The sequence below is a fragment of the Oncorhynchus mykiss genome, chromosome 6 (genome assembly GCF_057628025.1).
Source record: "Oncorhynchus mykiss isolate SJ-2025 chromosome 6, ASM5762802v1, whole genome shotgun sequence".
Lineage (NCBI taxonomy): Eukaryota > Metazoa > Chordata > Actinopteri > Salmoniformes > Salmonidae > Oncorhynchus > Oncorhynchus mykiss.
This window is the reverse complement of record NC_143027.1, coordinates 66,430,807-66,445,006: the sequence shown is the minus strand read 5'-3', so window position 1 is coordinate 66,445,006 and position 14,200 is coordinate 66,430,807. Positions and strand designations below refer to the sequence as shown.

The following is a 14,200-nucleotide window of genomic DNA, read 5'->3' as shown; positions in this document are numbered from 1 at the left end:
TTGCTACAATTGACATTCAAGTAACTTTAAGACATCATGCTGTGGCAGTCATTCTAGCAGAGGGGCATAGGAACAATGATGTCAGACTTCATCGCCCCTGTCCTTATGTTCCCACAGATTCTGTCTTTTCTGTGGTTATAATCTCTTCCCCAGGATATTACCCACAGTGCAGGTATCAGGTGCATGAGAATACCATATTGGTGGTAGAATGTCAATGTACAGTGCCTTAGGAAAGTATTCAGACCACTTGACTTTTTCCACATTTTGTTAGGTTACAGCCTAATTCTAAAATTAATTAACTTATTTGTTCCCCTCAATCTACACACAGTACCCTATAATGACAAAGCAAAAACAGGTTTAGACATTTCCGCCAATTTATTAAAAATAAAAATCACATTTACATAAGTATTCAGTACTTTGTTGAAGCACCTTGGCAGGGATTACAGCATCGAGTCTTTTTGGGTATGACGCTACAAGCTTGGCATACCTGTATTTGGGGAGTTTCTCCCATTCTCTACAGATCCTCTCAAGCTTTGTCAGGTTGGATGGGGAGTGTCGCTGCACAGCAATTTTAAGGTCTCGCCAGAAATGTTTGAAGTGGTTCAAGTCCGGGTTCTGGCTGAGCCACTCAAGGACATTCAGAGACTTGTCCCGAAGCCACGCCTACATTGTCTTGACTGTGTGCTTAGGAAAGGTGAACCTTCGCCCCAGGTCCTGAGCGCTCTGGAGCAGGTACTTAGCTCCGTTGATCTTGCCCTCATTCCTGACTAGTCTCCCAGTTCCTACTGCTGAAAAACATCCCCACAGCATGATGCTGCCACCACCACGCTTCACCGTAGGGATGGTGCCAGGTTTCCTCCAGACGTGACACTTGGCATTCAGACCAAAGAGTTCAATCTTGGTTTCATCAGACCAAAGAATCTTGTTTCTCATGGTCTGAGAGTCTTTAGGTGCCTTTTGGCAAACTCCAAGCGGGCTGTCATGTGCCTTTTACTGAGGAGTGGCTTCCGTCTGGCCATTCTACCATAAAGGCCTAATTAGTGGAGTGCTGCAGAGATGGTTATCTTTCTGGAAGGTTCTCCCATCTCCACAGAGGAACTCTAGAGCTTTGTCAGAGTGACCATTGGGTTCTTGGTCACCTCACCTGACCAAGGCCCTTCTCCCCCAATTGCTCAGCTTGGCCAGGCAGCCAGCTCTATGAAGAGTCTTGGTGGTTCCAAACTTCTTCCATTTAAGAATGAGAGGCCACTGTGCTCTTAGGGACCTTCAATGCTGCAGACATTTTTTGGTATACTTCCCCAGATCTGTGTCTCGGCGCTCTACAAGCAATTCCTTCGACCTCATGGCTTGGTTTTGCTCTGACATACAATGTCAACTGTGGGATCTTATATAAACAGAAGTGTGTCTTTTCAAATCATGTCCTATCAATAGAATTCAACCAAGTTGTAGAAACAGCTCAAGGATGATCAATGGAAAAAGGATGCACCTGAGCTCAATTTTGAGACAGTCAAAATTGACAGTCTGAATACTTATGTAGATAATGTTTTTCTGGGTTTTTTTGCAAACATTTTTAAAAACCTGTTTTTGCGTTGTCATTATGGGGTGTTGTGTGTAGATTGCTGATTAATTATTTTTATTTAATCCATTTTAGAATAATGCTGTAACGTAAAAAATGTGGAAAAAGTCAATGGGTCTGAATACATTCCGAAGGCACTTGTATACTGAAAAAAAAAACATGTGGATGTCAATTAAAGCAGCCCCCAGCACCTTTGATTCAGAGGGTTTGGGTTAAAAGCGGAAGACACATTTCAGTTGAATTCACTCAGTTGTACAACTGACTAGGTTTCCCCCTTTAAAGTGTTGGTACCATGTTTCATGAGCTGAAATATAAGATTCCAGAAATGTTCCATACGCACAAAAAGTTTTTCTCTCAAATTTTGTGCACAAATTTATTTACATCCCTTAGTGAACATTTCTCATTTTCCAAGATAAACCGTCCACCTGACAGGTGAGGCATATCAACAAGCTGATTAAACAGCATCATTACACAGGTGCACATTGTGCTGGGGACAATAAAAGGCCACTCTTAAATGTGCATTTTGTTACACAACACAATGTCACAGATGCAATTGGCATGCTTCCTGCAGGAATGTCCACCAGAGCTGTTGCCAGAGAGTAGAATGTTATTTTCTCTGCCATTTGCCACCTCTGTCATTGTAGAGAATTTGGTGGTACGTCTAACTGGCCTCACAACCGCAGACCACTTGTAACCACGCCAGCCCAGGACCTCCACATCCAGCTTCTTCACCTGCAGGATCGTCTGAGACCAGCCACCTGGACAGCTGATGAAACTGTGGGTTTGCACAACCGAAGAATTTCTGCACAACTTGTCAGAACCCGTCTCAGGGAAGTTAATCTGCATGCTCTTTGTCCTCACCAGGGTCTTGACCTGACTGCAGTTCGGCAACGTAGCCACTTCAATGGCCACTGGCATGCTGGAGAAGTGTGCTCTTCATGGATGAATCCTGGTTTCAACTGATCCTGGTTTCAACTGTACTGGGCAATGGCAGACAATGTATGGCGTCATGTGGGCGAGCGGTTTGCTGATGTCAACGTTATGAAGTGTCCCATAATGGTGGTGAGGGTATGGGCAAGCATAAGCTATAAACATAATTACATTTTATCAATGGCAATTTGAATGCAGAGATCCTGAGGCCCATTGATGAGCCATTTAGCCCCTGCCATCAGCCACGTTTCAGCATAATGCACTGCCCCAATGCACAAGGCTCTGTACACAATTCCTGGAAACTGAAAATGTCCCAGTTCTTCCATGGCCTGCATAGTCACCAGATGTTGAGCATGTTTGGGATGCTCTGGATCAACATAACGTGTTCCCTTTCCCGCCAATATCCAGCAACTTCACAGTCATTGAAGAGTGGTACAACATACCACAATCAGCGCCATGCACAGGAGATGCATTGTGCTGTATGAGGCAAAAGGTGGTCACACCAGATCTGACTGGTTTTCTGATCCACGCACCTGCCCTTCAGGGCTAGGTTGAGAATCTAGTAATTCCACAATTACACACAAAAAAAAAACTCTAAACCGCATTTTCATTAACTTCTAGAAGGCTGGAGCATTGCTCATAAGTCAATCACACAAGGTTCTGGTTGAGCTAGCAGGGAAACTAACATGAGCAGTGAACTATTCTGAGCCAGTAGACGTGCCAAGGACGCCACATTCTGTTGAGGTTTTGTAAGACTGCGTTGTGAAAGAAGCCATTTCATATTTAGGAATTCAAAGTACGGGAATCAAAAACACTTTGAAAGTGACCACCACTTTGGCTTTACATCCCTTAATCTTTTGAATGGGTTCATATGAAATTAATGAATAATGCAGTAATTTAAGATAAATTAGTTTGTGGATGAATTTTTGGGCTTAAGGACTTTTGTTCTCCATTTGACTCGTTGGAGAAGATTCAAAAAGGCCACTTCCAAAGTGTATAGCTCATATTCAGGAGACTGGTTTCCACATACAATTTGAAAATGCCAGGGTGAGGGATTTACAACGTAGCACAACCACCACCTGCTGGTCGTGACTGGGCAAGAAATTCCATCCACTGGTCTCTTGGGCAACAGTCAACATTCTATTTAATGTTCGATGCGAACTGTATTTCTATAATCCATCAAATGTGATCATTGAAATACTAAAGCATGAAAATCTATTTTTCTAATGTCCCAAAGTTGAGTGTTTATCATCAATCAGAAATGTCCCCACAACTGCAATAAAAAATTAAGAGTACAAGATGAGATGGTAACAAACATGACCCTTCATATTGAAAAATGACCAGTAAAATTGTACACGTTCTTTTATTTTGGAAAGTTCCATAGAAACTAGCGGTTTATTTCTTCTTGTCAATACTCTCCGCTTCCGCCTCCTTTGCCCTCTTGGCACGGATGCCGAAGAGACGAGCATTGGCACGAGCCATACGCAGGCTGGCGAAAGCCTTGAAGTTCTTCTCATCCTCAGAAATCACCCTGGCCTTCTCCTTCTTGTGCACCTGCAGCAGAGGGAGAAGAGCCAATTAACAACAATGTTGATGTAAAGATATACTCATCAAGAGTAGAGGGGCATTTCAGTCAAATACAATGGATTAGCAGAGTCCCATGCCATTACTCAATGCCTTAATTATTTGTGTGTCCACTTCTGTAAGTTAAGGCCCAGCACAATCTGGCAGTCATCAGATAATAGGTTCAAAGAGAATCATCAAGGCAATACAGAGATTCCGGAGAATTTGTCATCACTTGACTGCTGAAAGAGCTCTAACATATCTGTCCAATACATATACTCAAGAAATATCCTAATATTTCAAGTATGACCTGGTCTTCCCATTTACAGACAATAACCCTAATCAGTGTTCAGTGCATTATAAAGAACATTAACTTAATTTGGAGGGTGAATCAAGAGATATGAATGTGTGATACGTACATTCTTGATAGGCATGACAGCGCCAGAGAGCTGCGTGGCCATCTTGATTTCCTCCTCCTGGAGAAAGGGAAAAGTTTTAATACATTCAGGAAAAGTAACATCTACCATGTGCACATGCAAGACAGTACAGTCAATCTAAAACGCAACTGGGGTGAAGAGAAGAGTCCTCAAACATTTAATTGCACACCAACTGAATCTAAATCGGAGCACATAAAGTAGTCACATAAGTTGTAGTCCAGATAACCATGCAGATCTGTTATGTGTAAACAATATTTTAAATGACATTCCAACACGTCTAAAACAGTATTATCTATAGCACAAAAGTCTGGTTAATATCCTGCCCCTGCAGATCAATGTTACTCTGCACAAAAAGCAGTAAACACATTTCAAAACCTTCAGACCTGCTTGAAAACCAATTTCCACATCTTAACTTCAAAACTTTCTAATGGCTTGTTTCAGAAACTACAGAATGGCCACTGGACACACGAACCCGGCAGTCATCAGACAATAGGTTCAAATGTAATCATCAAGGTAGTACAGAGATTCCGGAGAATTTGTCATCACTTGACTGCAGGCCCAGTGCTGCACACGATCCAGCTTTCATCACAATTGCAATTATTACCCCAGTTATGAGCTAATATTCTAGAATCACTTTTAACAGGGAATGTTATCCATGACTGCTGAAGTCTTCACACTGCAAATATTTATCATCTGACCTTCAAATTAAGCAATCACTTAAACAATATGGTTATGCGTGCCCATGTTTATAAACACCCAACCCAATGTTCTATGACTGACACTTACAGTGCTGTCTCCCTTCTTTGGTGCGGAGGCCTTCCTGGGGAAGAGGATGAGCTTGGAGCGGTACTCTTTCAGGCGCTGTACATTGGCCTGCAGGGACTCCGAAGATCTGTTGCGACGGCGTGAGTCAACCGAGATGCCAATGGTGCGGGCTGTCTTCTTGTGGATACCGGCAGCCTAGAATACAAAGCACATGCAAGAACCAAATATTTAAGAACTGTCGGCCATTTAGTTGCTAGCCATGCCTGGACTTTTAGCAGTGTGAAGGCTTGCACATAATTCAATACAAGTAGATTGTTACATTCAGATAAAAAGCCTGTCAAACAAATTAGTTAACTGTCTTGAGTCCAAAGTTATTACTCAATTGACCAGCTTTTGAGTTTGTTTTTTTATATACACAGCACACATTAAAACAAGCAGACATCAGCATATAGGTTCAAATGGAATCATCAAGGAGGTACAGAGATTCCGGAGATGTCATCACTTGATTGCTGTAAAAGGTTCTAGTAGTCTGCAAGCTAAAATATATTCAATAAAAACTCAAACCTGTCTTTCAGGCTGTTCAGTCTTACAACGAACTAACACTGCATAAACCTGGAGGTTATTATTCGAAAGGTAAATGTACTGTTAATTTCCCTCTTACCTTGAGCTCCTCCAGGGTGAAGCCACGTCCGGCACGCACCTTGGTGTGATACCTGATGGTGGGACACCTGACTTGAGGCCTGAGGGGACCAGCCACAGGGCGTGGAGCAATACGACGAGCCTTGATTTGACGGGCCTTTCGCCTGAAAAATGAGGAGTCTGTTCATAAACTCAGCAAAAAAAAAAGAAAACATCCTCACTGTCAAGTGTTTATTTTCAGCAAACTCAAAATATGTAAATATTTGTAGGCATATAAGATTAAGACAAATTGAACAAGTTCCACACACATGATTAACAGAAATTGAATAGTGTGGGGGGGGGAGGATTGAGATCCGGGCTCGTCACTGGCCATGACAGAACACAGATCACGCACAGAATGAGCAGTATGGCTGGTGGCATTGTCATGCTGGAGGGTCATGTCAGGATGAGCCTGCAGGAAGGGTACCACATGAGGGAGGATGTCTTCCCTGTAATGCACAGCATTGATTTTGCCTGCAATGACAAGCTCAGGCCGATGATGCTGTGACACCGCCCCAGACCAAGATGGACCCTCCACCTCGATCCCGCTCCAGAGTACAGGCCTCGGTGTAACGTTCATTCATTCGACGATAAACTCGAATCCGACCATCACCCACGGTGAGACAAAACCCCGACTCGTCAGTGAAGAGCACTGTTTGCCAGTCCTGTCTGGTCCAGCGACAGTTGGTTTGTGCCTATAGGTGACGTTGTTGCCGGTGATTTCTGGTGAGGACCTGCCTTACAACAGGCATACAAGCCCTCAGTCCAGCCTATTGCGGACAGTCTGAACACTGATGGAGGGATTGTGCATTCCTGGTGTAACTCAGGCAGTTGTTGCCATCCTGTACCTGTCCCGCAGGTGTGATATTCAGATGTACCGATCCTGTGCAGGTGTTGCTACACGTGGTCTGCCACTGCGAGGACAATCAGCTGTCCGTCCTGTCTCCCTATAGCGCCGTCTTAGGCGTCTCACAGTACGGACATTGCAATTTATTGCCCTGGCCACATCTGCAGTCCTCATGCACGTTCGAAGCAGATGAGCAGGGACCCTGAGCATCTTTCTTGGTGTTTTCAGAGTCAGTAGAAAGGCCTCTTTAGTGATCTGAGTTTTCATAACTGACCTTAATTGCCTACCATCTGTAAGCTGTTAGTGTCATCCGTTCCACAGATGCATGTTCATTAATCATGGTTCATTGAACAAGCATTGGAAACAGTGTTTAAACCCTTTAAAGTGAAGATCTGTGAAGTTATTTGGATTTTTACAAATTATCTTGAAAGACAGGGTCCTGAAAAGGGATGTTTCTTTTTGTTGCTGAGTTTATATAGAAAGTTATATTTGAATGATCATCACCTTCATACACAGCTACACAACAAAATTACACCATAGCATCATTCAATCCACACTGCTACCTAACAAACTCGGTATGTCACATAACCATGCTAGTTAATAGCTGGTAGGTTTGCATACAGTAGACGTTTGAAACGTAAGACAGTTCAACCAAAAGTTAACATTTATCCAACCATTATACTTTACTTAACCAAAGTCACTAATCAAGGCCTACCTGCGAGTCTTCCTTGCGGGCTGGTTGAACCAGGTGCGCACCCTCGTCTGCCAGTCTTTGTGGAAGTGTGGGTTCAAAAGCATGCCATTCCGGCTGGGTGCCATGGTTGCCTACTTCCCTGAAACAGAAGTTGACATTAACACATGTAGGCGTAGAAGGTAATCACATTTAGCAATAAGATCAACCCATCCAGAAGAGGAAAAAGAATGGCTGACGAAGTGCTTAATAGGCTAAATGTTAGCCATCACGTCAAGGCAAGCTGGGGTGCAACAATGAATTCCAACACAAACAGACGTATACTTTACTGTGATAATGGCTCCGTAATCATTGGAGTTCATTGTCGACAATGGGTGGTGACAATGAAACACTTGTAAAGTCACTGACAACATAGACATACATGCGTCTACAACCCAGATAGGTTGACAACTGAACCTATCTGGGTCGCATTTATCTTAGCCTTTAGATCAACAAACTCGTCAATAGTAATATATTCTTAACGACAACATCATAAACGTTCGCAACAAACACATAAAAGTCACATCAACTTCGATATATTTGAGGATGAAGAGCGATTTCGTCTGAAAAATAGTGAGCTTATTTCAACATACCGTCTGGGGCGGAAAATGGCCGAAAGGAAAAAGGAAGTCCTAAAATTGTGCATTGTGGGATATATAGATGGCAGCCAATGGTAGACGCAATGGAGTGTCAACCGGATGTACTAATATCCACGTGTGAAGAGTTTGAGTTAAAAAATATATCTTGTTCAGAATGCATTCAGATCGAATTAGCTTTTTGTACGTTTTTTTGTTAGTAAACCAAATCTTCTTGTTTTGGCATAATGCTGAGTAATAACGTGCTTTGTTTATCCTATTCAAGTCCCAATACAACACATATTGAAACAACCAGTATGCATGCATGACAGATTATTTGTTCTGTATCTAATGGTCCTCCACCCAAATCAAGATTTATATGTAGGTACACCACAAGGGGTCACTGCAGTCGCACAATAAAGTTACACACATTTCACTTACGGGCCTGTTTCAGATAGCCAATTTCCCTGCGTATCGCCCAATTTTCCATTCTCATTGTTGTAATGATCATTATGAATGACATGTTTTCATTATAGGAGTGTTGTCCATCCAAATATTTAACCCTAATACGTTCTTGAAATCATATGCGCAGTCTTTTTAAAGTGCACACAAACAGCAACACCATCACTTTGCTCATTGTCTCAAGAGAGGACCATCCCGGAAGGATATTTTCTGTCCGACAGCCAAATTGTATTCTCATGTAAAAGTAGTAAAGCCTCATTCATAGTTAAAGGTTAAATAAAAATAAAACAAAGTCAAATATATGCTCAATTTCTCTGCTGCACTGATCCTGTGCCCACTTTTGCCATTAATCATTGATCAATCCCCCCTTGCACCTCATCTCGATCTTAATCTAAGGGCAAAGGTCAAGGTGTGCCAAGCTTCAATGTAGCAATGACAAGTGCTTCTCTCTCTCTGGGTTTTCACCAGTTAGGCATCAGAACAAAAGGTCTAGTTTAAAGCAGGGTAATTTCTAGGAATAGGTCCACACACACCCTTCACAGTATGTGAAATATCCCCTTTACAATGTAAACTACTGTTCAATTAACTGACTGGGCTGATTATGTGTTAATAAATCAATGACGATACTGTGCAGATATATTGCGTTAATATCACTTGTGTAACTTTCAGTTACCATTAGCTTGAATCACTTGGGTTGGAAAATACAGCAGCAGCATATCAAATCAAATTTTATTGGTCACAAACAGCAGGTGCAGCAAAATGCTTGGGTTCCTAGCTCCTAACAATGCCAAACAAGTACACAAATAATCAAAAACAATATATGAATGTCAGAACAAATCCAGGTAACCCAAATAACACAACGAATAATCCAAATGCAATCTATGCATATATAGGCCTACACCAAAAACATATACTAAGAATGATATGTGTAGCAGTAGATATTAGTGAGCCATGTCAACAATCACAGGCAGTGTGTACAAACAACACAACAAATGCAATATTATCCACATATTCCTGATGTCAGATGTTACCTCAAAATAGGAAAATATCACAAATAGATTTGATTCTTGCTTAATTTGTGCTGTAGTCTTTTGTTCTAAAGAAGGTGATCTTGCTGAAAAATGTCAATCTACAAGTGTGGGAGTCTTTGGAAGTGCCAGGCTACCAGCCAAGGTTTTGTTTTGACTAGTCTTGCATTGCCAGACATCAAATTAAGTTTAGACTTAGATAATGACTTAAGGTGGTTTATGTAAAGCAAGTGAATAGTACTGTATTCCATCCTTCCCATCAGATGGAATAGAAAAGCCATAATGAAAAAACAATGGATTGTATTTATTGTATCTGACTTCTCATTTCCGATCACTTTCCAACCTGTTGCCACTTCTCTGCATTTTTTTCAGTTCAAACCAAGCACATGAAGTAATCAACTCTTATTTTTGTGCCAACAGGATTTATCATTGTGCCAACAGGACATGGGAACAAACCCTTCAGGTTGTCTTGTGGTTTAATCAGCTAAAGCACCTAGGTGAGCATTTTTAATTATAATTTAGGTTATCTTGGTGATTAAACAATTACAGTCAAAATAAATATGGCTACTTTATATAATATTTTTAGCTGAGATTTTACAGCCAGTCCAGATAGGATTAGTGTGAAAGACCTGTAATCATCATTAAAAATAACATTTTAAAAAAAGAACATGGAGAGTCGAGCAGTCTACTCATCAAGTGATTTGATAAATTTCTCATAGGAGCAATCGTCCATGAGGCCATCAAGTTCTGCAGGGTTGTCAATAGTCATCTTAATTAGCCAGCCTGGAAGTCAAAGGAGAACAACCATCAGAAAAATTGTCAGGACGGGGGGGTTAATAAGTGTGTTGAATGAGTATTCACCCAAAAACAATATATATATATAATAATTCACATAAGGTGGCAAGTACCATAGCGGTTAAGAGCATTGGCCCAGTAATCGAATGGTCGCTGGTTCGAAAACCAAAGCGGAATAGGTGAAGATCTGTTGATGTGCCCTTGAGCAAAACAACCCTAATTTTCTCCTGTAAGTCACTCTGGATAAGAGTGTCTGCTAAATTATCAACTGATTTGTCTTGTCACTTGTTCTTGCATAAGATACTCACCCACTTCGTAGCAGGATTTATTCACTAGTCCAGGGTTGACTGCCAGCTCTGTGTTGATTTCAGTTACCTCTCCAGTCAGCGGAGAGTACAGCTCACTAGCCGCCTTCACACTTTCCAAAGCACCAAACTCCTCTGAAACACAAGCAAAGGACATGCATGACCCTCCTTATTGGCAACAAAGCTCGTGGTCACAAGACTCATTTACTTGTGGGAGGAAACTTAAACCTGGAAAAATCTCACCCATTTGTTCAAGTTTTTGCCCCACCTCAGGGAGTCCACAATATACCACATCACCTAATGCTTCCTACAATGGAGGGACACAAATTCTAACATTTTAGCAGCTACACAGAATTTGCAACACAAAATATTCATATTTGAAGTACACGTTGAGGAAATTCTGGGAAAGCATAAAATAAGGCCAATGTAAGTTGTGGTAAACTTCAAGTTCTTGCACAAATATCAGATTGAGCCTCAATTTTTAAGCCAGGCATAATAGTCATACATATGTAAAATTGTCATTCTGGTATATGTCTTTGTATTGCAGGACAAAGTAAAAAGTTCCAAAATAAATATCTCAAGACAATACAGGCATTATGTAGACCAATAAATGTCAGATAAGTAATTTGGAAACAGCAGCAGACTAAATCATTGATAAAAATATCAACCAAACTGCTTACCTGAGCAAATTTGCTGATGCCAACTGTGCCAATTCCTCCCTCTACTCGTACCCACTCATGCTTGTCTGTGAATTTCAGGGCTGTAAAAATAGACATTCACATCAGATAATGGGATGCATGTGCATAGAAAAACAGCACAGACTAATGTTCAAACTAATAATGTATTAGTACACTACACTGACAGTTGACATGGCCATAATCTCCAAAACTTGACATTTTAGTTTTTCTGTGTTCTAGGAGTACACCACCATTAATTTAGGGTTTCCAAACTCCTAACTGTCCAAAGGACACTAATGTACTATGGGCCAGAGCCAAAAAGTACTGCGCAAAACAGCAAACAAAATTTAAAATACTGGAAGGTGGCAAAAGATACCATTCATGCACTGCCCCACATTCAGCCCTGTAATGTCAAACAAGATGTGAATTGTATTACTATCACCATTGTGATGTCAATTGCTCATACAATGTACCAGCATTCTCTAGCTATTACTGTACATTGTAGTATAGTTGTACACAGTATGAGTGGTGGGAGGGAGCCAACACATTTAAACATCCTTCCTCTAATCTGCTATGTGGGCTGTTCATTCTATTAAATTAACTAGTCATATTTTATATATTTTTTGTACAAATATGTAATCCACAGTTCAAGCAAGAAACATTAAAACGTGGTTTATGTCAACCGCTGTCAATTTTCCCCAATACGCTGGGGAGGAATTAAATGCCTCAACAGTTTCCAATGCTAGCATCAGATCATGCAGAAAAATACAGGTTTGAACCAGATTGTGAACTGTGAAAGATGCTGAGGCATGGCTGGTTTGTCTGAAAGACAAGAGAGCCTTACCTTAATGGAGATCTTCAATATAATTTCTAGACTAAACCACCACCCACAAATTACACCATGCATTTATTTGCAGACTACAAATGTGTTAAATATGCTAAATATAGATGTATGCTCAAATATGTTCCTCCCGACCAGCATTAGACTTGCCTACGTCCAAACTCGTGCGTGATTTGCTCTATGTAATTGTCCATTACACTGGGGCACGAGACAGTGGGTGTCTTGAGTGCTTAACAAGCCCTAATGTTTTTTTAAGACCGCGTTTTACAGTGTCGTCTAAGAAAATAAACTTTAATCGACCTGGCTTCTTTTGGGGACATCCCAGATTGCAGTTTAAGGAAAGCGACCATATAATAAAAAATGTTACGGTTAAACCAACCTAACGCGGGACCGTTGTTCGACAGGCTGGTCAGGGAATCACAAAAGTACATTGGAACTCCATAAAAACAAAATCCCTTGATTTCTGTCTGGGAATAACGAGAGAATAGTTTACTTTTAGACCACGTAACGGCCAACATTTGGCTACTTTTTATTTGACCCATCGCCCTTTATCGTAGCAGGGAATGCGTCCTAAACTGTTTACAAACCTGGACATGCTGACCACAAAAATATAAAAATCGCAGTTCACACTCTCACTGACGTGTAAAAATGTACCGTGGGGGATTGACCAAAACAGTGTGCGATTATCCCCTCTGTGACTGGAATGTGTAGCCACAGACCCGTACATCAATTGTGATGTTAATAAATGTAGCATGCAACACCGAGTGCGCCAATTTGGGCAACGTTGTAACAAATTGTTACCTGTGGACAGTCGTGAGGCGGTGCTCAGTGACTGTGCGGGGTTGGCCTTCCATAAGAGCCGATTTGCGGATATCTGTACAGGTCGTGAACGCTGAATCAGTACTGGGGAAAAGTTTGCAGTAAGGCACCGGAACGCTACTCTCATCGCCATCTTCAGTGTCGGCCGAAATGATTACACATGCAATTGACTGAGTGGAACGCGCACCATCACCCTTTGCGCGCTCTCGACATGAAATAGAAGCGGCTTTTCAGCAGGACTTTGTGAAAGTTGAACCGTATTTGCCAATAAGGTTTTTCCTTATATGGATACTCCCAAGGCGTAACAGATGCACAACAGAATATTTAGGATACTAATGGCTTTTTCGCATAGTTGGTAGTGTTAGATCTTCTTCAGTCTAAAGTCTACTCTGCATCTTTATGGCATTGTGGAACTAACCAGAAGGTTTGGGCGCGTTCCTCTGCCCAGGCATTGCCGAAGCATGCCATATTTTACACCACCTGGATATGTATTTTAACTATCATCTCACCACATATGTTAGAACAATCAGTCAATCGATGACGTGGCACACAACCATTGGTTGATTCATGCAACGTCTGAACAGGTGAACGGGACCATTCTCATTATGCTTGGTAGGTTGTAGAAACTGGGTTATGACTAACTAGTTTTTCCTTCATGAATATTACAGCCCTAACTCTCAATGTTTCTATTGTATCCGTTGTTCTGTAGTACACAACTTCTGAGATTGGGCAACAGTTCCTAGAACCTAGTGTTGCTTTCATTAAACAAATTGTTTTCTTGGTAGACTTAACACTAGGGTCCTACAGTGCTTTGCAGCATGACTAGAAAGTAACGACTTCATTCACTGGAAATTAACTCACCTTGTGCTCTTCCTCCTTGAACCAACGGTGTTGTACACAGGTCATCCCACAATCCTTTCTTAGGGGATCCATATAGGTGGGGTGCACATTGGTTGTCAAGAGTTCAGTCACCAGGGGTGTATTCATTATGTCTTGCAACAGAAACAGTTTACCGTTTAAGAAACACAGATGCAGAATTAAATGGATTGCTCTACCTGAATTTGTGCAATAGAAACTCTAGTTTGTTGCTAAATGTTTCCCATTTGGAAAAATGAAAAGACAGAAAAAACATTTTGTAACAGAATAGGTGGTCATTCTGCCAAACTGTTTCA

At 41.4% G+C, this 14,200-nt stretch overlaps 2 protein-coding genes and 3 non-coding genes across 8 annotated transcripts; all 5 read right to left on the bottom strand.

Annotated features, from left to right (window-relative positions):
• Positions 1 to 3,855: 3,855 nt before the first annotated feature.
• Positions 3,856 to 7,629, bottom strand: LOC110526390 (large ribosomal subunit protein eL13). The gene is made up of 5 exons (XM_036980751.2): positions 7,512 to 7,629; positions 5,933 to 6,074; positions 5,293 to 5,466; positions 4,489 to 4,545; positions 3,856 to 4,060 (listed from the first exon to the last, which is right to left on the bottom strand). Exons 1-5 carry the CDS (start codon positions 7,613 to 7,615, stop codon positions 3,902 to 3,904), a joined length of 636 nt encoding a protein of 211 aa, XP_036836646.1. The 5' UTR covers positions 7,616 to 7,629; the 3' UTR covers positions 3,856 to 3,901.
• On the bottom strand, positions 4,224 to 4,303 carry LOC118965116 (small nucleolar RNA MBII-202). Its single transcript, XR_005052447.2, has one exon. It is a non-coding gene; the product is annotated as a small nucleolar RNA MBII-202 (small nucleolar RNA).
• LOC118965114 (small nucleolar RNA MBII-202) lies at positions 4,968 to 5,051 on the bottom strand. The gene has a single exon (XR_005052446.2). It is a non-coding gene; the product is annotated as a small nucleolar RNA MBII-202 (small nucleolar RNA).
• On the bottom strand, positions 5,696 to 5,772 carry LOC118965117 (small nucleolar RNA MBII-202). Its single transcript, XR_005052448.1, has one exon. It is a non-coding gene; the product is annotated as a small nucleolar RNA MBII-202 (small nucleolar RNA).
• Positions 7,630 to 9,280: 1,651 nt separating the features above from the next.
• LOC110526391 (glycine cleavage system H protein, mitochondrial) lies at positions 9,281 to 14,020 on the bottom strand. Of its 4 annotated transcripts, none has more exons than XM_090238639.1 (5): positions 13,890 to 14,020; positions 11,372 to 11,451; positions 10,935 to 10,998; positions 10,695 to 10,826; positions 9,281 to 10,374 (listed from the first exon to the last, which is right to left on the bottom strand). In XM_090238639.1, the coding sequence occupies exons 3-5, from the start codon at positions 10,936 to 10,938 to the stop codon at positions 10,277 to 10,279; spliced, it is 234 nt and encodes a 77-aa protein (XP_090094765.1). In that variant the 5' UTR covers positions 10,939 to 10,998; positions 11,372 to 11,451; positions 13,890 to 14,020; the 3' UTR covers positions 9,281 to 10,276. The 4 variants fall into 4 exon arrangements, with proteins under 4 accessions (XP_090094765.1, XP_021463013.1, XP_090094764.1 ...); XM_021607338.3 differs by lacking the exon at positions 13,890 to 14,020 and adding an exon at positions 13,011 to 13,516; XM_090238638.1 differs by lacking the exon at positions 13,890 to 14,020 and adding an exon at positions 13,447 to 13,497.
• Between the last annotated feature and the right edge of the window lie 180 nt (positions 14,021 to 14,200).